This window comes from Fulvia fulva, chromosome 1 (assembly GCF_020509005.1).
Source record: "Fulvia fulva chromosome 1, complete sequence".
Taxonomy (NCBI): Eukaryota; Fungi; Ascomycota; class Dothideomycetes; order Mycosphaerellales; family Mycosphaerellaceae; genus Fulvia; species Fulvia fulva.
Window position 1 is genome coordinate 3082319 of NC_063012.1, and position 23621 is coordinate 3105939.

Here is a 23621-nt window from a genome sequence, read left to right on the forward strand (position 1 = left end):
AGAGACTTGCAGGCGTTAGTCAAGCTTGGCCATGCTCAGAACAGGGCACACCACGCTCACACTCGCACGACCGGGCAGCATCAGCACCGCCACAATCAAGAAAGCGAGAGTGAATGGAGCAAGACGAAACGGCGAGGCCGGTGACGCGACTGACGACGCGAAAGGAGCACGCGATGGTCTGCTTAAGCTTTAGCGGTGGCTTGACCCCGACCAGGACCGCGGGTTGTTTGATTGAGATCTTGCTGTGGCGCCACCTTCCTTCATCGCCACAAGCTTCGCCGCACCCCAGCAATCGCCGCACCCCAGCTCGAGTTCTCGCGTTCCGACACATGGTGTTGCTGGCTTGTATCAATTGCCACACACGCTCAAAATACACGATATGTAGCTCAAATTGCTCAGAATAGCATCGCGAATACAGAATTTGAGAGCCTGTGGGCACTATAGTGGGCTCCATGGTGTGTTGTTGTATGTGGTGAGGTGGTGAGAAAGCAAGAAACGCGTGAATCTCGACACGGGCGCATGAAGCTTTGGTGGGGCTCTCACCAAAATCCCATGCCGAAGCGTCAACACCAACCTCTCGGCAGCACAACGTGTTTTTACGCGATATGAGTATGCAGAATATGGAAACAGATAGCTGCGAACACATTGGGAAAAGAATCAAGTTGATATGAGCAATATTGGTGATGTTGATGATAAAAAGTCACTGGGGTGCGGCGATTGCTGGGGTGCGGCGAAGCTTGTGGCTCCCTTCATCAGCAACGACTTCGAATTGCCAGGATCGCAGCGAACATCTGTCTTCATTTATGATTTACCGCCATGATTGCCAGCGAAGCGGCGTCCCTTCGAAATTCGCTGTGGTGGAGGCGAATCCTGCCAGCTGACCGGTCCCAATCAAGCTGGAGCACACCACGCCATGGACGATCCGCTGCCTTTGACGGCGTCTGCTCACACTGCCATTAGGCGAGATTCTGCATGACGAAGCAGTTCTGGCCTAATCGTAGCTGCGTCCGTACCTGCAGCTGCTGCGACATCCTGTCTGGAGTGTAGTTTCCCAAAGACGTAAGGCGTTGACAACAGGATCAACAACCGTTTCCGTGCCGTCTCCGTGGGCAATAGTAGAGTTGTGGAGAGCAGAGCAGTTGGTGAGCTGACACCGACCGTTCGAGAGGGGCAGCATGTTGCGTGCTGCGGAAACCCAGATGAAGTACCTTGGCGGGAGAGGTGCAGTAGGTAGCGAGGGAGTGACTTTGTGAGCAGTTACAACGACTGCCAGTGTCTCATCAGTGTTTGCAAAAATGGCGATACTGCGAAGTGGCTGTTTCTCGTTCCAACTTTGCTGGGTTGGCCTCAGGACCCCTTTTCGAAGGGTCTTGATTTACTTCTCGGCTTGTGAAAGCTTTGAGAAGCAAGGCTTCCTTTTGATCGTTGAGTGTACGTAGATATATGCTGCGACTGAGACCAGCCGCAGCAGATATATGCGGCTTCATGCAATGTGAGCATGGGAGTGTCGGCGCTACTACGTCAGCTCTCGCCCAACATAGCACGCGGTTTACGAGGTATGCCTAGGCGACGGTAGCGTGCATGTCGAGCAACGTTGTCTCAAACTCGTCTAGGTAGTCGAGCCTCGGCGTGGAAAGCAACAGTCGTCTGAGTGCTGTTGTGCGCTCACCGTAACGGCGGACTCGGCTGAATTACATGCACTCTACATGGAAGCGAGGAGAATCGTGGACGCCTGTATGACTTGTTGGCTCCGCAGGAGAAGAATTTGCGTTTCATTCTCGCGTCTGTGTTCACCACGAACCGAAGAACGGCCTCTTGATCTATAGATACGACGATGTGCGTGTGACAGGTGTCGACAAGGCGGCTGCGGTGAGCAAGATCCGGGTGCTCAGAAAGCGCTGCGATCTGCGGCAACAGCAAACAATTGTACGACGTAGAGGCAGGAAATGCATGGACGGTGGTCCGGATAGCATCGAGAGGCGTGCCTCAGCCCGGCGTGGTGTTCTGGCATCCCCAGTGAATCGTCAGAAGCGCTTACACCTCGATGCCAATGGCAGTGCTGCATCTTCGGCGCGGAGTGAATGTGGTCGCAGAGCCGTGTCTGATCTTGACGCGTCTGAGATGCACGCGGTGGTCGACGAGCACAGTGCATGCATGTCCTGAGAAGTGGCTCAGGGCCAGATGCAGCTAGTCGCGGAAGGTTAGCGGCTTCCAGGAAGGAAACGCTCTCGTCCACTCACCCTCGCTTTTCTTGCTGGCATCCTGGCAACTGCATGCCCGCTATCACGCTCCAGCCATGGGTGACTCGGCGGTCTGCCGCCTGTGATTCGATGAGAAGTGACAGCCGGAATAGTGGGCCTTGACACAGTTCCAGCTGGGCATGGACTGCTCAGCACACACGACCAGCAGATGAACGCCGCTGGCATGAGCAGCGGTGGTGCACGAGGGGGCAGCGGAAGGCAACGTAGCGTGTCGCAGCATGCTCTCATGTCTCTCGTTCCATGCAAACACGCCACAGGGCGAGTGAGCGGCTGACGGGACTGGTGGGCTGGGCTGGCTTTCGCTAGATGCCCAGGTGGTGTTTGATCTGCAGGAGCGAGAGGGCACCTCATAGCACAGATGATAGACATTGGACATTGGACATTGGACATTGGACAGCGTTCGAGGCATCCGCTGCCCGCACCACGGTGGCCGCCGACCGGCGCTGCTGCAGCTGATGACATGCCGCCGACGCAAAGGGCAGCGCGCTGCGTGGACGCGGGCTCGTTGGTACAGAGTAGTGGCCGTAGTTAAACACGACAGACGGGCGGACATTGGCGCGCCGACAGGCATAGGCCATGTTGCATGGATGAGGGGAGCTAACGGCTTTGGTCTTTTGAAGCTTAATACCAGCCAAGCGTGGTTCGGGATCCACTGCAACTCGCGTTTGTGCGGCCTGTGTTTCGATGCCTCCTTCTCTCTGCCGTCGTCTTTTCTTCATCCAATTTGCAATGGAGGCTTGAGAGATACAGGGAGCATTGCCTGAGCTTCGGCAGAGCAGCGCACGCTCCACATCTGTGACTTGTGCCTCTGGGACCTTGCACTCACGGCCTCTCCTTGCCGGCTCGTCTCCCACGGTATCGTGACCATTGCAAAGTCTTCCTACCACCGTGGACTGTGCGTGGTCAGCCTCGACATCGTCCACCTCCTCATCATAGCGTTGACCTCTCCTCTTCGTTGATCGTAGAGCCCCTCGACGACACCTCCTTCCGCACCCTACCGCACCACACCCCCGCCCACCCTCACCCCGCCGACGACAACGACAACTACGACTCCGGTCTCGTGCCAGCTCACCAGACTGTCTGCCCTCGTGCCTGTTGGCCATCAAAAGGTAAGAAGCAATACGCTGCCCATCAACGCTGGAGCTCAGGAAAGATGCTGCGTGTGCCCTGGCCTGGATGGGAAAGGGACAGGACATTCTTGCCCAGCTTGCCGGCATCCACCACTGGCTGCGTGCCTTCCCTATCCAGCTATGCACCCCTCGAAAGCGTACACCCTTACCGGAGAACCTGGATCCAGGACTTTCACTACTCCTAGGCTCCATCTGGTTCGGCTGCGTGGCTGTTCAGCAAGCCGTAGAATGAAGGGAAACTGAGGCACTGAAAGGGTGATGTGAAGTGACGGCTCGATGGCTTTCACATCACGAAAGGCATCTTCACTGGATACGATAAAAACTTCAGCAAGGTCTTCTTTGCAAACCAGACGTCAACATTCATGCACCGATCACGATCACCAAGTACCATCACCCTCGCCAGACACCACACAATTTCGGCCAATCCTGTCCAACGCATATCACGGTAAATTGCTGTTGCCTCCCGAGCGTGGCTACGGAAGGACCCAGCATAATCAATCACTGCATTCCATCAGCCCACCAGGTACTAGGCCCTATCACAACCTTCAAGATCAGTCGAGGGTGACTGGCAGCACTGGCACTTTCATCCCTAGCCAAGCCGGCGACGGTTCACACAGGGAAAGCGACACATGTTCATCCAATGCGGCTGCTGACTGGTTTCTTCTAGCGTTGACGCCGTACCCAACCCTTGAGCCTCGACAACAACATCCCCGATCACATTAGCACTCGCTAGTGTTGAGGGCAAAGGTATGTTGTAATATTTGCTGCCCATGGCCCAGTCCGTGGGAGCGACCTCCCTTGCCTAATCGTACATTACAGTCCAGGGCTAAACATTCCCCAGGTTCTTCACGCACACCCTGCCAGATCACTCTCGATCCAATCAATCCTTCACAACGCCAGCGGAGTCGTTAGTTCGTCCTCTGCTGCCGGCAGAGGTACCTCGACCCGCTCAGCAACGATCCAGTCGAATCCTCCGCCAATCGGTTACTTCGCCGTGGCTTGCAAAGAGACGAACCATTCTGTACAGCGACCCATCCCGCGCACGCTCACCCATACAGCCACTCCCGTCACCTCTGTAATCTAATATTCGAGGTATGCAGCGCTCCATTGCCATTGGCCTTACATCAAGGCCATTTCGATGACGCCAAACATGGCACGCGACAGTTGGCTGACACGTTCCAGACGCCTTTGAGCGATTGTCTATAACCTGATCTTCCGACCACACATCGTTGAAGATTCTTCGTTCTAGACTGTGCATTCTTTGCGTTCTACAATACCAACTAATTACGATCTTTACGACAACCGTGCCTCTGGTACTACACTCCTTAATACGGTTCACTCGCTGGACATCCGCTCTCTAGCACAACGCCCTGTGCCTCAATAGACCCATCCGCAAAGACTTGTCAATCCTGGAGAACTGACAACGTCCCCTTGCGACCACCACAACTCGGAGCAAGATGGCCTATCAACAACATCCCGACCAGATGCAAGATACCAGGACCTTTCCGGCCTTTGGCTACTGCAACTCTTATTTTGTTGAAAGCCACGAAGACGACGATGGACTATTCGCAAGGGCCGCTGCTGAACGCGAACGCGCACGTAACGTTGCCAAGCAAAGACAGAAGGTCCTCGGCGAGGAACTTTCTCGTGCAACCGCCGAGGAGTACCAGGAAGACGTCCTCGATCACATGGAGCACATGGAGGCCGAGACGATGCCTGACATCCAGTCTATCGAGATTCAGACGGAGATTCAATGGTTTATGAGGCCTTACCTGCTGGACTTTCTCCTCGAAGCTCACCACGCCTTCCAGCTGCTTCCGGAAACGCTGCACCTCGCGGTCAATCTTTTAGATCGGTACTGCTCCAGGCGTGTCGTCTACAAGCGCCACTACCAACTTGTCGGCTGCGCAGCGCTGCTCATTGCTGCCAAATATGGTGACCGCAAGGAACGCGTGCCGACGATACGGGAGCTCAAGTCTATGTGCTGCTCATTGTACGATGACGACATGTTCACCCAAATGGAGTGGCATGTTCTCCAGACCCTGCACTGGTGCATCGGTCATCCCACAGTCACGAGCTTTTTGCAGCTGGCATTGACTGAGGTCTCCTTCGATCCGGAGCTTGAGCACATGTCGTGGTACATCTCGGAGCTGGCCCTGTATCACAAGGAGTTCATCCCGGTGCGGCCGTCGGTGATGGCTAGATCATGCCTCGCGCTGGCTCGATGCGTATTGAACCGACCTCAATCACGGTTCCACGATTGGGCTGGGGCTTATGATCCGCAAGTTGTGCTCAACCTCTCGAACCACCTTAGTCATCCGTCCCAGGCACTCTCGAGAAAGTATGCATCGCCGCACCTGTCTTCGGCGTCGACTACGATCGACAACTTTCTCAAACACCAAGCCATGCTGGCGCGACAAGTCATGCCGACACCTGCCAATGACCAACCTCGCATGGACATCGACCCAGCACCACCCGCCAACACGTATCTGACCCCACAAACACCTCAAAAGGCTGGATATGCGAGCGGAGCCCATGGTATGATAACACCTCCTATCACGCCTGATAAGGATCAACTAGGCGGCTATGGCACCAGCCAAACCCTGCTGCCGCGGATCGCCCCATGCAACCCGACGCCGCCTCACAGGGCAGACTACAATCAATCCAACGGCTTTTCGGTAGTTCCCCAACAGTACATGCCACAGCCGCAGTTTGTACAATAGCGGCCCCGGCGTGTACTTTCGGTAGTCAGCCCTGCATGAAGGGCCAGACAACGATTACTCGCCACAGCGGCGGAACATGTTGTATCAACACTGTACGCGTGTCATATCATCATTAAGCACAGCATTGCAAGCGAGCGTTGCATTTTTGAAGCATTTTTCCTTTGTCACTGGCTCGACCGCCGAGAGATGGATACCCGTTAAAGTTCAGCACATTGGACGTGAACGCGGAAGAGCAGATGGAGAATGGTCGGAGCATGTATGGGTATATTCGGGAGAAGACGGGGGGAAACTTGGTACAAGTTCCAAAAAGCACAAGAAGCATAACATAGTGGGAATCAGACTGACAAAGAGGCACGGGAGACTCAAAAACGATCGATCACTCGACATCTATCAGCGATGATGATGCAAAATCTGAGAGATATTTGCTTGCCTCCTGCTTCGGCGTTTTCTACCTATTCTCAATTAGCAGCGAGAGATACCCATTTGATCGGAGGTATACACATCGGTGATATCGGAATGAAGAATCTCTGGTTGCTTGCCTCCTTGCTTCGTGTAGTTCGCGCTGTGCACCGCACTGCGTTGCACCGGTGACATCTCAACCATTCTGTTGTCAAAGCAACTGGCGGCGGTGTGTCTGAACACAGCACTACGGCGGTGACGAGGTCGGCCATGGCGACGCTGCTTCGAGTACCCACCGCATTACGGATGTTGCTCGGGTGGTTACAGCTCGTCAAGTTCATCTCGGTTGAGAGCATGCCGTAATGAGAATTGATCGGAGCTCCATTGACGCAGGCAATGACCAGATGCCAAGACATTGACACTGTCTTAACAATCGACTCGGTAATAACGATGGCAAGCATCGTGGCCAGCATGGTAATGATTATGCCAAAGTGAAGTGTTGTGAACTTCACAGAACAGACATGTTTCCATTGGCTCGGACTCTGCGCCGCTGTGGCTTGAGATAAGCTTCACAGCCACGCATTAGCTTCGAGGCCCATAGAAATTTCGCACCTCTGAAAGTTGGTGTCGCGCAGTTGGACAGAGTGTTTAACTGCACGCGATGACCGTCCTACACTGCAGGTGACGTTTCGCAATGGACGTCCACCGATCGCGTTTCGTGCAATTCCCTGCGCACCCCATCACCGCCGTCGCCTTCTCCCGCTCCACCGACGAACGCCTGCCACCGGGTGTCGAGCAGCCAGCGCTGAAGCTAGCAATTGGCCGCGCGAATGGCGAGATCGAGATATGGAACCCGCTGCAGGGACGATGGGTACAGGAGAATGTCTTTTCTGGGGACAACAAGAGCCTCGACGGACTGGCGTGGACGCGAGAGCCGGACGAAACAGACACCGAAGGGCAGGTGGTGGTGGGACAGCACAGACTCTTCAGCATTGCCTCTTCACCCGCCGTGCTGGAATGGGATCTGCAGCGAGGACAGTTGAAGAAGAAGTCGACGGGAAACTTCAGTGCAGTCTGGTGTTTCGCCGCACAGCCCAGCCATGGGACGTCGGACCCAAGCGCGCAAGAGTTGGTGGCAGGCTGTGAGGATGGCACAATCGTCCTGCTCACGACAGCCGACAACGACCTTCAGTTTAAGAAGTTCCTGGCTCGCGTGAGCGGCAAGAAGGCGCGTTGTGTGAGTATCGCCTACCAGAAGCGCGATCGGGTGGTGGCGGGTTTCATGGACAGCACAATCCGTGTCTTCGACACCCGTAGCAGCTCTGTGGTTCGCACCATGAGCATCGGCGCCGGGATACCAGGAGCACCGAAGAACACGATCGTATGGTCAGTCAAAGCTCTTCCGAACGGCGACATCATATCCGGAGACTCCAACGGGGAAGTCGTGTTCTGGGACGGCAGGTCATACTCCCTTACGCAACGCATCAAGGGCCATGATTCGGAGTGCTTGGATGTTGTGCCAAGCTCGGACGGCAAGACTGTGTTTTCTGGTAGTCTCGATGGCAGGATCGCTGTCCACAGGCAGAGCACGAACGCTAATGGTAGGAGGTCATGGGCCAACAGTCACCATCGGAAAGTGCACAATGGCGAAGTGAAGGTTATGTCAGCGTTCGACAGTAACGGTTTAAGCGTCGTCGTATCAGGAGGAGCGGACCCGGTACCTGTTGCGATCCCTCTACAAGAATATGGAAAGGAGAACAATCGACCGTTGCCGACTGTACCACAGCAGGCTCCTGTCATCAGCGCTCGTCATGCACGGCTACTCGTAAGTTGGTGGGGCAAGGACATCAATATCTGGCGGATCTCTCGAAGAGCAGAGGTAGAGACGTCTCCAGAACTGCAGCCGCCTCGCCGCCTTGTCGCCAGGATCACTCTCAATACGAAGCACAACATCAGACGCGTGTCAATCTCAGATGATGGAAAGGTTCTGGCTGCCAGCACCAATGCAGAGATCAAGCTCTTCCAGCTGAGACGAAAGCCCGATGCAGATGCACTTGGTGTTCGCCGACTTCACGTACCCAAGACTCTGGCTACGCTTGGTGCTCGAGCGATGAACTTTTCACCCGACTCCAAGTGGCTTGCTGCGGTGACGCCAGACAGCGAAGTGCACATTGTACGCATTACCGCAGATCTCTCGAACCCCAAACATGTCCGTGTTCTTGATAAAGTGGTTGAGGTTGAACGACAGAACCGGGTCGACACTTCGCAATCGGGCTTCAAGTTATACGACCAAGCAATCAATCAACTCGCCTTCTCCGCCGACAGTTCCGTACTTGCGGCGAGCGATCTATCCGGTCACATAGATTCCTGGGTGCTCGAAGGTCACGAAGACCCAACAGCACCTCCAGTAGACGTTTCTCAGGAGGACTCTAAGCACGGAGACTCTGACGACAGCTCCGAGGACTCTTCTGACGATGATGACAATGTCTACATCTTCTACGGGCAGCATTGGACGGATAACCCTGCTGGTCGCCTCATTCCCAAGCTAGACTCTGCAGCACTTATTCTCACGTTTCGGCCAACCGCAGACTCTGCGGTTGCCAATGCCGCCGTCAACGGTAACCCTGGCATACACTCGACACGCCACAATCCGTACGCACATTCTCATGAGCTCCCTGCAGGACGACATCTACTTTGGGTCATGACAGCAAGCCATGAGATGTACGAATTCGACGTTTTGGCCGGCAAACTCAGTGACTGGTCGCGCAACAATCCTACACCCGTACTGCCAGCTGACTTTGCAAGATTGCGCGATCGAGTGATCGGAGCAGTCTGGGACGTCGCCGGTGGGAGAGAACGTCTCTGGTTGTATGGCACATCGTGGATGTTTATGCTGAATGTCGGCGGTAATCTCCTAGATTCTCATTCACGCAAGCGACGAAAGAGCGAAGTTGCCGAACAAGGCCTCAAGCGGCTCAAGACATCCAGCGGCGCCGGGCTGAAGACACCGTCTCACCACAGGGAAGGCTTGCCTCAGTCTCTCAAGCGTCTTGAAGATGGGACTTGGACTGAGGTGGCTCTTGACCGACCCATAAAGCATGACGAGGACGTTGACATGGATGAAGCCATTGAAAGCGACACCCGACTAGCGCTGACACGCATCAAGAGCACCGATGACGAAGATCAAATTGTGAATGGCGGTGCCTCTCAGCAAATGCACCAGCGAACATGGTGGTGCACGTTCAAGTACCGCCCCATCCTCGGCGTAGTGCCAATTGCCGACGATGCAGCTGTGGATGAGGATAAGCCTTTAGAAGTTGTGGTCGTAGAGAGACCTCTGTGGGATGCTCAGAAATCAAAGTAGATGAGGTGTATAGATAAATTTGGATTTGACACTGTATAGATCCTGTCGCTCATAGCCATTCTTTTCGCGTGTCGTGGTATCATCATGGAAAGCATCATGAAAAGGTACACTCCCAGTGGCCACCTTCCATTCCTCGTAACGCCAGTCGCTATGTATAGAATACAAAATGCATATCATCTCTCCTACGCTTAACCATGTCTATAAGGTTCGTAGCCGGCGCCTTGTTGGTGGTTGTAACCTGCTGGCTGAGCAGCAAAGTTTTGTAGCGGGACTTGGTCGTCGTGATGACCGCCAACGTAGGGACTCGCAACACGCTGGTAGCCTCCACCTGTCTTCTCAACAGTGACGCCACGGCCGTAGCCTTGACCCTTTGGCTCTGCATTCCAGAGCCCGCCCTTGTTCGACCTGTGGTGTGGGTTGCTGCGACCAGAGCAGCAGCAGACGCTGAACAGCCAGAAAAGGGTCGCACCCCAGGAGAATGCTACCGCCAGCCAGCATGTGGTGAGCGCGGAGCGTCCCAAGCTCAGCTTGATGCCGTAGTCTTCAAGTGCTTTGTTGAGTGCTGAGCACAAGACCGAGAAGAGGATGGTACTGGTAAGGACCGCGGCGATGGTGAAGAAAGACGAGGCAAAGGCCAGAATCCAGGTGATCAGACTGCCCCATCGGCTGAAGATGGCAAGGATTCCCACGATGATGGTCGCCAGTGTTGTCCAGAAGCTGACTTGATATGCTATGAACATCCACTTGGCGACGCTGCGATATGCGGAGAGGGCTTTGCGACCACTTTCACCTAGGATCTTGTCCTCGTACTCCTCGCTATTGTTCTTGAGAGTTGCTACCGCCGATTCAATGGCGTTGTCCGCGGAGCTGGTCGAGGTCGCGGTGGTATCGTTCGAAATCTCAAAGCCCCAGACATCGAGAGGGTCGAAGACGAAATTGGACTCTCGCTTGGAACATTGGTCAATGTCGCCATCGGTGTCGTTCGCGGTGCAGTAGTTCCAGAGGTGGACTTGGTAGAGTTTTGCGACGGCGCCGCTGGTCAGGACGCTGTCGATGGCTGTGGTGATCACGTCGTTGCCGGTGCTGGGGACTGTGAGGTTCTCGAGGTTCGCTTCGAAGAAATGAAGGCTGTTGAGGGTGTTTTTGTTCCAGCCGCTGACCTCGATCAATGCCAAGCAGACGAAAGACGCGATGGTCAGCGCCATGGGAATGGTGATACATGCGACGCGCCCGGCCTTGCCCATGTTTGCGGTTGTTGAGATGTTGTTGTTGTTGTTGTTGTGGAGGAGGAGGAGGAGCAGGAGGAGGAGCAGGAGGAGGAGCAGGAGGAGTTTCAGGTGTCGGTCGAAATACTACGAGCTAGCAGCAGTAACGACAATAACGAATGTGTCGATGTCAAGGAGGATGGGGGGAGGGAGAGGCTGCGGTGATGAGCAGGTGTGGCCGAGACATATAACAGCATTGCGATCATTTGCCGAATACATGTATGTCACACTAGTACAGTGTGCTGGAAGGCTGAGCAAGCCAAACGCTGATGAGGCAGGCAGTGGCTGACGCATGTGCTAGCCGTGTCGGTCCCCATGCACCCGCAAAATGGGGACCGACACGGCTAGTTTGCTACATGTACATGTACCTTAACGCTATTTTGAGAACAGCACCGCAAAGACTTTCGGCTGACCCCGAGCCATGTGAAACACGGTTGACGTGGCTCGTGGCAAAGTCTGCAACTCTTCTTCGACCACACCCACGGCACAGCAACGACTTCGTGGTCGACTTACCTAATTAAACATCAAAGTATGACCTCATGCCAATGGGCTGCGGCTATCCATCAACACCTTGATGTTCCATCAACCTCATGAGGACAATGGGCTTCGAGTTCCCGCGAGAGACATATCGAGCCCCTTTGCTATCAGATGTACGAACCACATCAAGCGACTCTGTTCACCAACGCCCTGTACAGTACAATGGCATCGATTGCCCGCACACTCGGCGAGCGGCGTAGATAAGCCTCTGCCATGTGGGAGCTAAGTAATTTCTGTTATTCATTCTTCCTGCTTTCGACGCCTCCCCCTCTTCAGAAACAGAGTCGCAGACATGCTAAGAAATAGTTTGCTGGCGATACTCGCTGCGGTGACACTGACAGGAGCACACGGCCACCATGATGTGGAGGAAGAGACGCAGGAGCCACTTGTCGGCTGGACGAAAGACGATCTGGACGCGAAATGGGGCACAGATGTAAGGGCAGAACAGTGCTATTGGAAGAGCGAGCTCTGATGCAAAGTAGTGGGGTTTCAGTGGTATATCGACCTTTGCTCACCTGGAACACACGAGGTGTCTACAGCATCCAGAGACCGAATATGACATCGCAATCCTTGGGGCTCCCTTTGACTCGGTCGTCACCTACAGGCCTGGTGCTCGGTTCGGTCCCAGAGCCATACGAGCGGCATCAGCCCGCCTGACTGCCTTCCGAGGCTTCAACCCTCGAGCGAACCTGAACCCATACCAAAGCTGGGCTGAAGTGATCGACTGCGGTGATATCCCTATAACGCCGTTCGATTCCTCCTTGGCATTGCGACAGATGAGTGAAGCTTTTACCGACTTAGCGCACAGCAAAGCACCAGCAACCAACGCGAAGTCTGCCATATCGTACCGCAACCTCCCCAAACTCCTCACTCTCGGCGGCGACCATAGCATCGCCCTCCCTACCCTCCGCGCCCTAAACAAGATCCATGGCCCGGTAGCTGTAGTCCACTTCGACGCTCATTTGGATACATGGCACCCGGCCAAGTATCCCTCCGCCTGGATAGCCCCCGAAGACCCAACGCAGCAAAGCTTCTTCACCCACGGCACAATGTTCTGGCTCGCGCACAACGAATCCCTCATCCTCGAGGGGAAGTCCGTCCACGCAGGCCTACGAACGCGTCTCTCCAACCTTGGCGACAACGAAGACGATACCGCACAGGGCTGGAGTCGAATCGCATGCGACGACATTGATGATTTGGGAGCCGTGGGGGTGGCGAGGAAGATCGTGGAGCACGTCGGGACGGAGACGCCGGTTTATCTCAATATTGATATAGATGTGATTGATCCGGGTATGGCGCCAGGCACGGGGACGCCAGAACCGGGAGGTTGGACGACCAGGGAGTTGATCAGAGTGTTGAGGGGGATCGAGGGGTTAAATGTGGTGGGTGCTGATGTTGTGGAGGTTGCGCCGGCGTATGATGGCAGCGCGGAGGTGACAGCGTTGGCGGCGGCGCAAATTGCGTTTGAAGTTTTGACGAGTATGGTCAAGAGGGGGCTCGTTGAGTCGGGGCACGGGGAGGAGGGCAGGGGAAAGGATGAGCTATGAGGGAGACGATGCAGCGAGGTACTTGTTGTGAGCCACAATCGAGTTATCTAGAGCATATTAAGCTGATTGAACATCAATTGCTGTGTGAAGCAGTTTCCCAACATCGTTCAGGCCTCCATCCTCTGAAGTGACAATCCGCTTGGGAATTTCCCACTCCACAACAGGTGCCTTCTTCGTCTCCTTCCCAAGCTCTGCATCCACCAAAGTCTGATATGTGTGATCAAGGAAGTCCTCAAGCTGATAATCCCGCTTCGTGAACTGCTCGCTCAGAATTTTGGCAAGCGTTGCCACGTTAGGATGGAAATGGGTCTGAAGAGTCTCGAGCTCCCATAAGCTCGAGTCGATGGCGCCGGTGAGCATTGGGTCCATCCGTCGCATGTCAAATGGGTCGTCCATGCCTTCGTCCTCGTACTTTGGGTTTGAGGCATATATCGCATGACCGGGATGAGGTGTACGGTGCAGCATGAAGGTGCAGGGAGGGTGGGCCTTCAGCATATTGTAGATCCAAGGCACGATCCAGACAATACCGCCTGGCGGTGATTGAAGTGCTAGTCTGGACAATCGCTTGACAAAGCTTGCGATCATCGCGACGGGCAAATGCGTAGATGCCATAAAGGTCTCGAGCAGTCGGAAGAAGCGGCTCCTGTGCTTGCTGTGAAGTAAATCCTCGTCCAGTAGGCTGTAGAGTCTCGTGTAGAAGTCGGGATAGTCAAGGTTCTTCTGTGTCATCATGTTGAAGATACCGGACAGGGCAAGAAGCGACATGGAGCCTCCTTGGTTGAAGGAGTCCGTCAGGAAGTCTGTCAGTAGCTCGATGTGGCCAGTGAACCATGGCAAGATCTGAACTGTCATGATGCCGAGTATTTTCTTCCGATCGCTGTGGGACAAGACTGATCGAAACACTGCGATCCACGCCTCTCGTGCAGCTTTTCGATGTGCATTAAGAGACAGTAATTGGTGCTTTCCTTGTGGCTCATTCGCGTACCAGTCTTCCAGCTCTCCATCAGACTCCGGAACACCCTCAACTTGCGACAAGACATCAACCGCGTTGCTGGCCGCGACTTGGTCGTCCTCGCTCAGGACGTGCTTGACGGCAACGAAGGTGTAGAAGCGTACATCGTCATGCTCCTCGACAAACTTTTCCACGAACTCTTGCCGTGCACCTTCGGCATCGTCGCTCTGTAGCAACCGTCGCACCAGCGACATGAACGTAGACTTATCATTTCTCCATGACTGGTCCGCCTTCTTGTGGTCCCCAGAAGCCTCTTCCTTGACGATCCTCATGAGCAGCGTCAGAGCTGTACTCTCTTGCGTCGCATCGGGGCTACCAATCCATCCCAGCAGATTCTGGGCATAATCTTTTAGTCGACCCTTCAGCCATTGCACCACCTGAACCTCTGCTTCTGATGCGCCACTTTGCTTAACGAGTCTGTCCCCAGCGATCAACCTGCAAAAGACTCGACACGATGCAACTGCCGCAATAGTTGCAGTCTTGGGCTTTTTGCTGATGGTGTCCACCAATCTCTGCAGTTCGACTATGTTGTTGTAGTGTTCCTGCGATTCGAGAATCTGCTCCTCCAGCAGCAGGACGCGAGTCTGCACATCGTCGCTGGACGTCGTCCTGGTAGCCTTGGGCGCCTTTCGTGGCTTGGTCGCATCTGTCGTTCCGTTTACTGCCCGCTTGCGTTTCCGACTCGCATCGTTGCTAGCGATAAGACCGGGCATGTTTCGTGGTCGTCGAGTGGATTCTCTGAGCTCAGCCAAAATTCCAGTCGCAAAAGTCTCGCTCGGGGAAAGGCCAGCCGGCACCACCCGATCAACCGACAGCTTCTTGCTTCATCAGTGAGCAGACGTCAATCGCAGCGACATCTCTCCCCTCACTCTCACCACAGCATCCACCACCACAATGGCGTCGCGTCTGGCAAAGGGCGCATTGAGTACGTCCGACCACATATGAAGTACCGCTGGAGCCATGGAGTCACTGACTGAGTGCACACAGGCGCCGCTCGCGTTCGCCCAACCCTCCCTATCCGCACCGCTCTGCCCGCCATCACCACCTTTGCGACCTCGACTCCCCGTTTCGAGAGCTCTGCTCCACAGAAGGACCCAAAGAGCGCGGCTCAGGGCATCCTCGATGCTCTGCCAGGAAACAGCATCGCTTCCAAGACCGCCATCCTCTCTGCCGGAGCCGGTCTCTCGGTTGCAGCTATCAGCAATGAGCTCTACGTCGTCAACGAGGAGTCTATCGTCATGCTGTCTCTCTTGACCATCTACTGGGCGGTCTACACATATGCCGGCCCAATGTACAGCGAGTGGGCGCAGGGCCAGCACGACAAGATCAAGGGCATTTTGAACGCGGCACGGGACGACCACACCAACGCCGTCAAGGCCCGCATTGACAATGTCAAGGACCTCAGTGGCGTAATTGAGATCACCAAGGACCTCTTTGCTGTTTCCAAGGCACGTCCGAAGTGATCACAGGATGGGCATAACAACTACTAACTTGGCGTAGGAAACCGCCCACCTCGAGGCTCAGGCCTACGAGCTCCAGCAGAAGACTGAGCTGGCCGCTGAGGCTAAGGCTGTTCTTGACTCGTGGGTGCGCTACGAAGGCCAGGTCAAGGCCCGACAACAGAAGGAGCTCGCTGATTCCGTTATTGCCAAGATTGAGAAGCAGCTCCAGGACCCCAAGGTGCTAGACCAGATCCTCAAGCAGAGCGTCCAGGATGTTGAGCGTGAGTGCGAGCTGTTCCGTGTCAAATTGAGCTACCACTAACACTGATTGCAGGCATTGTTTCTCAAAAGTCATAGAGCGTCACGTGACGTAGGAAGAAGACAGCAGGGCAAGCTCAGGTGAGCGCTTGTCCTAGCTTGTACATATTAGACATTTGAGCAGAGCGGTCGAAATCCAGATGATCTCCTTTGTGTTGAAGCCTCTTGCTTTCACCTCTTTCCTCAGATGATTGCCTCCACTGCAGCTGTCTTGGCATTAGGCACGGAGTTGGCCGCCGGCCCGCTCAGGATCCAGAACAAGCAGTTTCTGACGATTTGCAATTGTGTCACATTGCTGATATCTGCAATCTTGCTTCTACTCCACGATTGACATTCTTATAGTGCAGTACAAGCCGTGATCACACCCAAGTTCACGCTCTCTCGACATGGCCGCCACCGTCACTGCTCCTTCCGCGACACACAACGAAGCTCGTCAAGCCGCCCAAGACTATCTCAATCAACGTCTAGCGAGCGGCGCCTCAGCTAAACCAGCAAGACCGTTCACTGTCCCAGAGATCAACATCGCCAACTCATTCTCTGATGATGTTAATGCGAGGAAAACAGTAGCAGCCAAGATCCACGATGCATGCACGAACAGCGGCTTCTTCCACCTCACTGGTCATGGTGTCTCCGAAGAAACGCGACAGAAGATTATCAACGCTGCCAAGCGCTTCACCAAAGACTTGCCTCGATCGAGCAAAGAAGCGTTGCACGTCAAGCACAGCAAGTATTTTCGCGGCTGGGAACCAGCCGACTATACTTACGTCAATCCTGGTGACTGGTCTGCCGAGACCGCTGCTCCTGAGACAAAGGAAGGCTTCAACTGGGGCTATGAACCAGGTCTTGACCCTACTGGCGGCGATGGGCAGTACCGTGAACTGGACGGCGAGGATGTCAACGGTAACGTGTGGCCAAAAAAAGAAGATCTCCCTGGCTTTTACGCAGATGTCAAAGAGTACTATGGCCAAATCTTACAGCTGGCTCGCCATCTCTTTCGATTGTTTGCGCTGTCGCTGGATCTACCTGAGGAGTACTTTGATGATATGATGACGCATCCAGGCGGGATTGCCAGGTTGCTGTACTATCCTGCGAGCAAAGACCCCAAGCCTCTGAATCCTAACGAGCCAGATAAGGAGATTGGTCTGGGAGCTCATTCTGACTACGAGTGTTTCACAATTCTGCTTTGCTCTACCGCTTCAGGCCTGGAGATACTGTCGCCGGAGAATATCTGGGTTCCTGCACCGGCCGTGGAAGGGAGCTTCATCATCAACGTTGCAGACTTCTTGATGAGGTGGACGAATGGTACGTAACCTATCACATGTGTTGTTAATCACCTCAGGGAATGCGGCTGACCATGCAGGTGTCTACATATCGACCGTTCATCGTGTCGTCAACAGAACCACGCATGAGCGTTACAGCGTCCCATTCTTCTTCAATATCAACTACGATCAGACTGTTGAGACACTGCCGAGCTGTGTGACGCCTGAACGGCCTTCACAATACCCTCCAGTCAAGGCGGGGGAGTACATTTTGGAAAGACTGAAAGCTGTACCAAAAATGGTTAGATATTGGGCTCTGTATCATACGTTGGATCTCGAAATCAGTCACTGGATATTCGCTCTGAGGAACCTATTTGAGTCGTTGTATACTGTTCAGCCTACCAGAGATACCGTCTCCCCGAAGAACCTTTCGAGGATGTGTGATGCGCCACTAGGTGATCCATGCTTGCATATAGGTGATGGAGCTGCTTGTTCTGTAGAGTATGTGTTGAGGTACTGGTGCCGTCTTGTGCTAACTGCTGTGGAGGTGTTGCTCTGATTTGCTTACCATTGGTCTTCAGCTGACACTCATTGTACCTCTACGGTTCAGCGCGCTATCCAGCGTGCGTCACAACAGATGGCTCCCGTCGCCCTGCGAGAGACGACTCAGATCCTTTGAAATTGTAGCCTTGTTGGGCAACGATGGCGTGGAAGGCGGTCCATGGAAAGCATCGTTGAGCTTCACCTGAACGAAGTCGGCCTCGCGACTCGCGTTTCTTTAGGGGTGTAGTCTGTAGGTCGGACCTAGAAATTTTGACTTGTCGATGGATTACAAAAGGTGAATTCGGAGCTGCACGTACATGTATTTGCTGTACGAATCGTTCGATGACGAAATCCGCGCTGCAATAGGAATGTGTGTAGTTGTTCCTACCTCATCGCGGGGTCGCTACTCACCAAGTTCCAGTGGATCATGTCGGCATCTCGCCATGTCGGCACATCTTCAGCGAGCTGCAACCTCTGAGACATGCATGTAGGACCGGATTGTTGATTAGTGAGCGCCGGTCGTCTTGTATAGCACGCTGCGATGAACTGAGGCTGACCGCCGAACCCACGGCTTTCTTTCCTTTCACCTCGATTAGGACTTCGACACGATTGTCCTGTGTAGTTGATCGAGTCGTGGCATGCGCATGGTCTCGGAAAGTCCGACAGTCGAGACCGGCTTCATAGCCGTGCGCGACCAAGGCTTCCAGTGCTCGCAGCAATCGCCCAGCTGTGTTATTGACACTGGAGGCGTTGATGAGGAGCAGTCGAAGGCCAAGACGTGCGATGCCACGCAACGCAAGTGGAACGCGTTCAGGAGTTCTGAAGCGTTGAACTTGAACTCTATTCGGGGACTGGTTAGGACGTGACATTGTGAGCAGCCGGTCTCGTCTCGTGACTAAGTCGTAGATGTGGAAGAGACTGATAATAAGAGCGTCCGTCTACATGTACCATGACCTGCTGTCGGCCGAGTCTTGGTCCCTCGTTCATCGTCACTACTCTGCCCAGGTGGCAGCGACGAGCATGTGGCCACTGCGACTTCGTGAAGACAAACTCATGACATAGCATGCCATTCTTAGTATTGAGTATGTACCACGAGTGGGTGACGTCCAAAGACGATGTTCCATCGCGATTTCGGACAAGGATAAGATAGGCTCGTGGCTGAGCAGGGGGAACGCCAAGCAGCGCTTCCAAGCACGTTTCTCGGCTGGAGCGTTGCCGAGTTCTCTAACCTGACCTCGCTCAATGCAGTGATCTGCCAGCAACACGATGAACTTGAGATCACATCTCGTATCTCCTTCAGCGATGGCCAAGCAGTCCCACAGGCCAAGTGACTGGTCACTTGCGCTACAGCGCCTGTGTTTGGTGCAAGTCCCGAGAGGTGTGCAGTTTCATTCGTGGGCGCATCGTGCTTGAGGTCTGTCTCACCAGCGATTTCACATTCATGAGGTGGCGGCGGTTGACGGTCCACGATACCGACTCTACGCGTGATGACAGTGCATCCGAGACGGCAGTCACAAGCAGTCCGACCGACCACCAACCTCGACGGTGCGTGCGGTGCCGCTTCCGGTTGCATTCCACACGTTTGCTGGCCCGCGCGGCCCTATGAACACGAGCTTGCAAAGCTGAGCCGATTGACGAAGGCGAATCAACGGCGCAGGGACTGTTCCTGAGTGTCATGTCGCATAGGACGCAAACAAGCATTAGCTAGGACTGGCCGCTAGCAGTACTCTGTTCGTACCTGCACACCTTTGCTACCAGCCTTAGACTGCGCACGATCGTGAGCTGTGGAGGTTGCTTGAGTACAAAAAGAACGCGCAAGCCGCACGGTATACATCTCCATCTTGTGACGCGGACTCCCCATTTCTTTCATCGAGCAACGATTGCTTTCACGCACGGGCTTCCATTCGCTTTGACTGCACTCCACCAGCACTGACCTTCAAAGCTCTTCAGCTCTTGCCAACTTCGAACAACCACCTCGCTTTCAGCTCTTACCACGACACTCGGAAACTCAAGAGACTACAGCACCACACATCACTATGCGTTTCGCACAAACAAGCATCGCAGCGGTCCTTGCGGCTTCCCTGCCTTTCATTGCTTGCCAGACCTTCACCGTACGTAAGCTGAAGGGTGCTATGCACCATCGCATGTCTCAAACATCTGCTGACCGTGCACTTTTGCACTTAGGACTGTGACCCAACCAAGAAGACCTGTCCGGCCGACACGGGATTGTCCACCTCTACGTACAGCGCCGACTTCACCCAAGGCGCTAGCGCGAACGCATCGTTTAGCGCAGCCGCATACACCACTATTGATTATGGCACTGACGGCGCGGTTTTTACCATTGAGAAGAGTGGACAGGCCCCAACCATGGCCACCAACTTCTATATCTTCTTCGGACGCGTCGATGTGGTGATGAAGGCGGCATCAGGCACGGGAATCGTCTCTAGGTGAGTACGCACAGGTGGCAGGCATCTCATCTCTAAGCCGTATCCGCGCTTCACTTCATGCACAGTATTGGCTGCTGGGATAATTTCACTGCACATCCGAGTTTGGCTGACACACTTCTGTTCGGCAGCATTGTCTTAGAGTCCGATGATCTCGACGAGATCGACTGGGAATTCATCGGTGGAAGCAACAACCAGGTGCAGTCGAACTTCTACGGGAAGGGCAACACTACCAACTACAACCGTGTGCAGGTAAGTACTGAAGGGTAGACGGCCTCATTGTCTCAGACATACCTGGCACCTTCCGCTAAGACATTACCACGTGGTTCTGGAGCATAGCTAACACCCTGCTGTTTAACAGTATCACGATGTTGCTGATACCCAAGGAACCTGGCACACATATTCTATCGATTGGACCAAGGAGCGTATCAACTACATCATCGACGGCACCACTGTCCGAACGCTGGAGTACAGCTCAGCCTTAGCCATTAACGGCCAGAACTTTCCGCAGACCCCAATGCAACTCAAGCTTGGCAACTGGGCTGGTGGTGCCAGTAAAGATGAGGGTACAGTTGAGTGGGCCGGTGGAAAGACCGATTTCAACCAGGGTCCCTTCAACATGAGTAAGTCCGAAGGGCAGAAGGCATCACCTGTCTGGAACATGCGCGCGGCATCCCCAGCTCAGTAGCGGTTGCTGAGACATCGCCACGTGGTATTCGAGCATGGCTGACACCCTTCTGTTTAGATGTCAAGTCTGTGAAGATCACCAACAACAACCCAGCATGCCAATACGAGTACGGCGACATGACCGGCTCCTATGAGAGCATCAAGCTCATCTCGAGCGGCGACTCGTGCAGTGCCGAGAGTCCGTCGAGCTCTGCCCCATCTGGCTCTGCATCTGCATCTGCGTCGGCTACTATTGCGCCAACTAGCAGCCTTGTCGTCGAGCCGATCTCGAACACTAAAGTCGTAGCCAGCACTACCATTACTGGTTCCGCGTACTCGACCAACACCGCTTCGATCTCTGCTGTCAATGCTGGTACGACTGAAGCCGCCGCTGCAACGACTGGCGTTGCGAGTCAGCCAACTGCCGGAGTTAATGGCTCAATCAGTTCCGGCTCGCTCTCCGCCTCTGCTGCTTACGAAGGTGCTGGAGTCGCTCAGTATGCCATGAGCTGGACTGCCATACTCAGCTTGGTGCCTGCTGTCTTGCTGTTCTAGAAGCGCGATCGAGATTTGAGTCTGGACGACCCCATGGTTGTTTGTGGCGATCCTTTCAGTGGCAGTGGCATGGAAAGGGGAGGGGCGTAATAGTTGTCACTTGGGACTGCATTGCGGCGGTGTAGATGAGAATATCGACAGTCGCTCTTGGTTATGAGAGCCGGATACCCAGATGTTTTTCAGCGGCATGAATTGGTCATTGCTCTTGGACCTCTTAATTAGACGATAGTTCCACAGCACCCTCGATGAAATTAATGAACAGTCACTTCACTTCAGTTGTTGTGCATGGCATCCTGCTCATCCACTTTCGTGTCTTCTTCAGCGCATCATTCCAATTGCCGACCAAATGCCGACTCGGCCTGTGCTGTACCGAAAGCTCTCCCTCGGGCTTGAAGAAGAGAGCTTCCTCCTCTGACGCTGTTTCGCGAGTAGCAACACTCGTTCGTGAATGCCTGAGCCTCTCATCGCTAGCATTGGCGCGATGGGTATTCTCAAAAAGGCATTCGCCGTGACTGGTTGGTCAGCCTTTGGCGCGACTACGGGATACTATCTCTGGACGAGGAAGAACAGGATCGTTGACGTCCCGCCCTCGGACTACCTGTTCAACCACACATTGTATGCCAGATACAACCCAAACAAGGCGCCAGTGACACAAGATCTGTGCTTGAGAAAGGTCCCGCTCAGTAAGATACGGCCTGAGCTGTTGGAGAAGGAAGGGAAGCTGGTAGAGGCATTCTGTGCTGGCATATGGGGAGGTCCAGGTGGGTGCGCGATGTGCAAGTGAGTAGGTCCGGCTACTGACTTCCGTTGGTGTAGGATTCGCCTATCAACGCTCGTACCTCGAGAAGAAATATCGCAACGACCCCGAGACTTCCTCGCACCTGTGGGACACCAAAGACTTGAAAAACAACACATACGAGGTCGGCACAAAGATCACAGATCACTTCGAGGTGGTCTCTAAGACAGCGGACTCTATCATCGTACGATGTGGCGACTCACCTCGAAGGCAAGGTGTAAGAGATAGCGATGGCCTGTTTGAGATGCTGGTAGACGTGAATGAGGACGAGGGTGTGGCAGAATTTGGTCTGAAGAGCATATTCTACAAGGGAACTGGAGAAGCAGCCAAACCAGGAGAGGAACCGAAGGGTCCTATGCCACCACATATCCAGTGGCTGCACAAGCAGTATGATAAGATCTGGATGGAGACTGCGCTGAGCAATGTGACTCGGTAGTGGATGTGCATTATCTACAGGAATGTGTACAAGCGCCTCCGACAATTGTCGACTCAGTCCAGAAGTCTGGCGTCGTTGTCATACTGGAAGCCCACCTCTTCCTGTAACGAGGACGTGTTTTCGGTTCTCCGCAAGACCTCGCTCGCCGCCTCGCGAACCTTCAACTTCATAGCATCTGAGATGCGGTTCCAGATGGCTTCGACTGATTCTGTGATGCTGGCGTCGGTTGAGGTGGTGTTCGCGGCAGTGTGTGATCGTGCTATCTCGGCGGTAGGAATTTGGAGCTGACTCTTCGCGTTGGTGACTGCATCCCAGTCCGTGATGATTATCGGAAGGCTAACGAAGTCGTGTGGTAGGGATGCCATCCTCGAAGCTACTTTTGGCGGATCTTCTGCGGGCTGATATGCATGATGCCACGTAAGATTATTAGGCGTTTGGTAGTAGACATTCTGCGCTGCTGTTTCCGGCGACAGGGCGAGACTCGACTGTCAATGCCTTTAAGATCCGACAAAGACAGCTCGAAGCTCTCGCGTCTGGCCTCACTAACACTCGCCTTTGTCTTGCCGAGCCAAGCTACAGCGCTGGGTCCCTTTCGTCGGAGCCTTTGCCAACGATAGCAAATGGGCGGGGACGAGGACATACTCTAGAAGAAATCGGCACGGTCTTCCTGTACCTTACTCGAGCATGCCGCATCGGCTCCTGATATAATGTCCTAGCCTCGTTCTTAGCTTCCGGAAGGATTGCGACATTGCGGAGCATGCTAATCTCGGTGTGGGCACCGGCGAATGCGATATACTTAGCAGTGGCACCTACCTCTTAGAATGAAGCCTAAATAAGGTGTAGTTACTGTCGTTCTTACTGCTAGAAATGAAGCCTAAATAAGGTGTTGTTACTACTATATAGCTATTTACTTATCTAATATCT

At 54.2% G+C, this 23621-nt stretch overlaps 11 protein-coding genes across 11 annotated transcripts; 7 read left to right on the forward strand and 4 right to left on the reverse strand.

Moving 5' to 3' along the window:
• Nucleotides 1-4848: 4848 nt before the first annotated feature.
• Nucleotides 4849-6114, forward strand: CLAFUR5_00616 (G1/S-specific cyclin CCN1; the record flags this gene model as incomplete). Its single annotated transcript, XM_047899764.1, has 1 exon — nt 4849-6114. One exon carries the CDS (start codon nt 4849-4851, stop codon nt 6112-6114), a length of 1266 nt encoding a protein of 421 aa, XP_047755219.1.
• Nucleotides 6115-6572: 458 nt separating this feature from the next.
• Nucleotides 6573-6986, reverse strand: CLAFUR5_00617 (uncharacterized protein; the record flags this gene model as incomplete). The annotated part of the gene is made up of 1 exon (XM_047899765.1): nt 6573-6986. One exon carries the CDS (start codon nt 6984-6986, stop codon nt 6573-6575), a length of 414 nt encoding a protein of 137 aa, XP_047755218.1.
• Nucleotides 6987-7207: 221 nt separating this feature from the next.
• On the forward strand, nt 7208-9877 carry CLAFUR5_00618 (U3 small nucleolar RNA-associated protein 4; the record flags this gene model as incomplete). The annotated part of the gene is made up of 1 exon (XM_047899766.1): nt 7208-9877. The coding sequence occupies one exon, from the start codon at nt 7208-7210 to the stop codon at nt 9875-9877; it is 2670 nt and encodes an 889-aa protein (XP_047755223.1).
• A 188-nt stretch (nt 9878-10065) lies between these two features.
• CLAFUR5_00619 (uncharacterized protein) lies at nt 10066-11121 on the reverse strand (the record flags this gene model as incomplete). Its single annotated transcript, XM_047899767.1, has 1 exon — nt 10066-11121. The coding sequence occupies one exon, from the start codon at nt 11119-11121 to the stop codon at nt 10066-10068; it is 1056 nt and encodes a 351-aa protein (XP_047755222.1).
• An 850-nt stretch (nt 11122-11971) lies between these two features.
• On the forward strand, nt 11972-13226 carry CLAFUR5_00620 (Guanidinobutyrase; the record flags this gene model as incomplete). The annotated part of the gene is made up of 2 exons (XM_047899768.1): nt 11972-12112; nt 12162-13226. The coding sequence occupies 2 exons, from the start codon at nt 11972-11974 to the stop codon at nt 13224-13226; spliced, it is 1206 nt and encodes a 401-aa protein (XP_047756327.1).
• A 57-nt stretch (nt 13227-13283) lies between these two features.
• On the reverse strand, nt 13284-14951 carry CLAFUR5_00621 (uncharacterized protein; the record flags this gene model as incomplete). The annotated part of the gene is made up of 1 exon (XM_047899769.1): nt 13284-14951. One exon carries the CDS (start codon nt 14949-14951, stop codon nt 13284-13286), a length of 1668 nt encoding a protein of 555 aa, XP_047756328.1.
• A 181-nt stretch (nt 14952-15132) lies between these two features.
• Nucleotides 15133-16037, forward strand: CLAFUR5_00622 (ATP synthase subunit 4, mitochondrial; the record flags this gene model as incomplete). The annotated part of the gene is made up of 4 exons (XM_047899770.1): nt 15133-15163; nt 15226-15686; nt 15739-15961; nt 16015-16037. 4 exons carry the CDS (start codon nt 15133-15135, stop codon nt 16035-16037), a joined length of 738 nt encoding a protein of 245 aa, XP_047756325.1.
• A 347-nt stretch (nt 16038-16384) lies between these two features.
• Nucleotides 16385-17816, forward strand: CLAFUR5_00623 (2-oxoglutarate-Fe(II) type oxidoreductase hxnY; the record flags this gene model as incomplete). Its single annotated transcript, XM_047899771.1, has 2 exons — nt 16385-17300; nt 17359-17816. 2 exons carry the CDS (start codon nt 16385-16387, stop codon nt 17814-17816), a joined length of 1374 nt encoding a protein of 457 aa, XP_047756326.1.
• Nucleotides 17817-20167: 2351 nt separating this feature from the next.
• On the forward strand, nt 20168-21465 carry CLAFUR5_00624 (putative glycosidase crf1; the record flags this gene model as incomplete). The annotated part of the gene is made up of 4 exons (XM_047899772.1): nt 20168-20247; nt 20376-20496; nt 20606-20867; nt 20990-21465. The coding sequence occupies 4 exons, from the start codon at nt 20168-20170 to the stop codon at nt 21463-21465; spliced, it is 939 nt and encodes a 312-aa protein (XP_047756323.1).
• Nucleotides 21466-21913: 448 nt separating this feature from the next.
• Nucleotides 21914-22697, forward strand: CLAFUR5_00625 (uncharacterized protein; the record flags this gene model as incomplete). The annotated part of the gene is made up of 2 exons (XM_047899773.1): nt 21914-22226; nt 22282-22697. 2 exons carry the CDS (start codon nt 21914-21916, stop codon nt 22695-22697), a joined length of 729 nt encoding a protein of 242 aa, XP_047756324.1.
• Nucleotides 22698-22750: 53 nt separating this feature from the next.
• CLAFUR5_00626 (uncharacterized protein) lies at nt 22751-23062 on the reverse strand (the record flags this gene model as incomplete). Its single annotated transcript, XM_047899774.1, has 1 exon — nt 22751-23062. The coding sequence occupies one exon, from the start codon at nt 23060-23062 to the stop codon at nt 22751-22753; it is 312 nt and encodes a 103-aa protein (XP_047756321.1).
• Nucleotides 23063-23621: the final 559 nt, after the last annotated feature.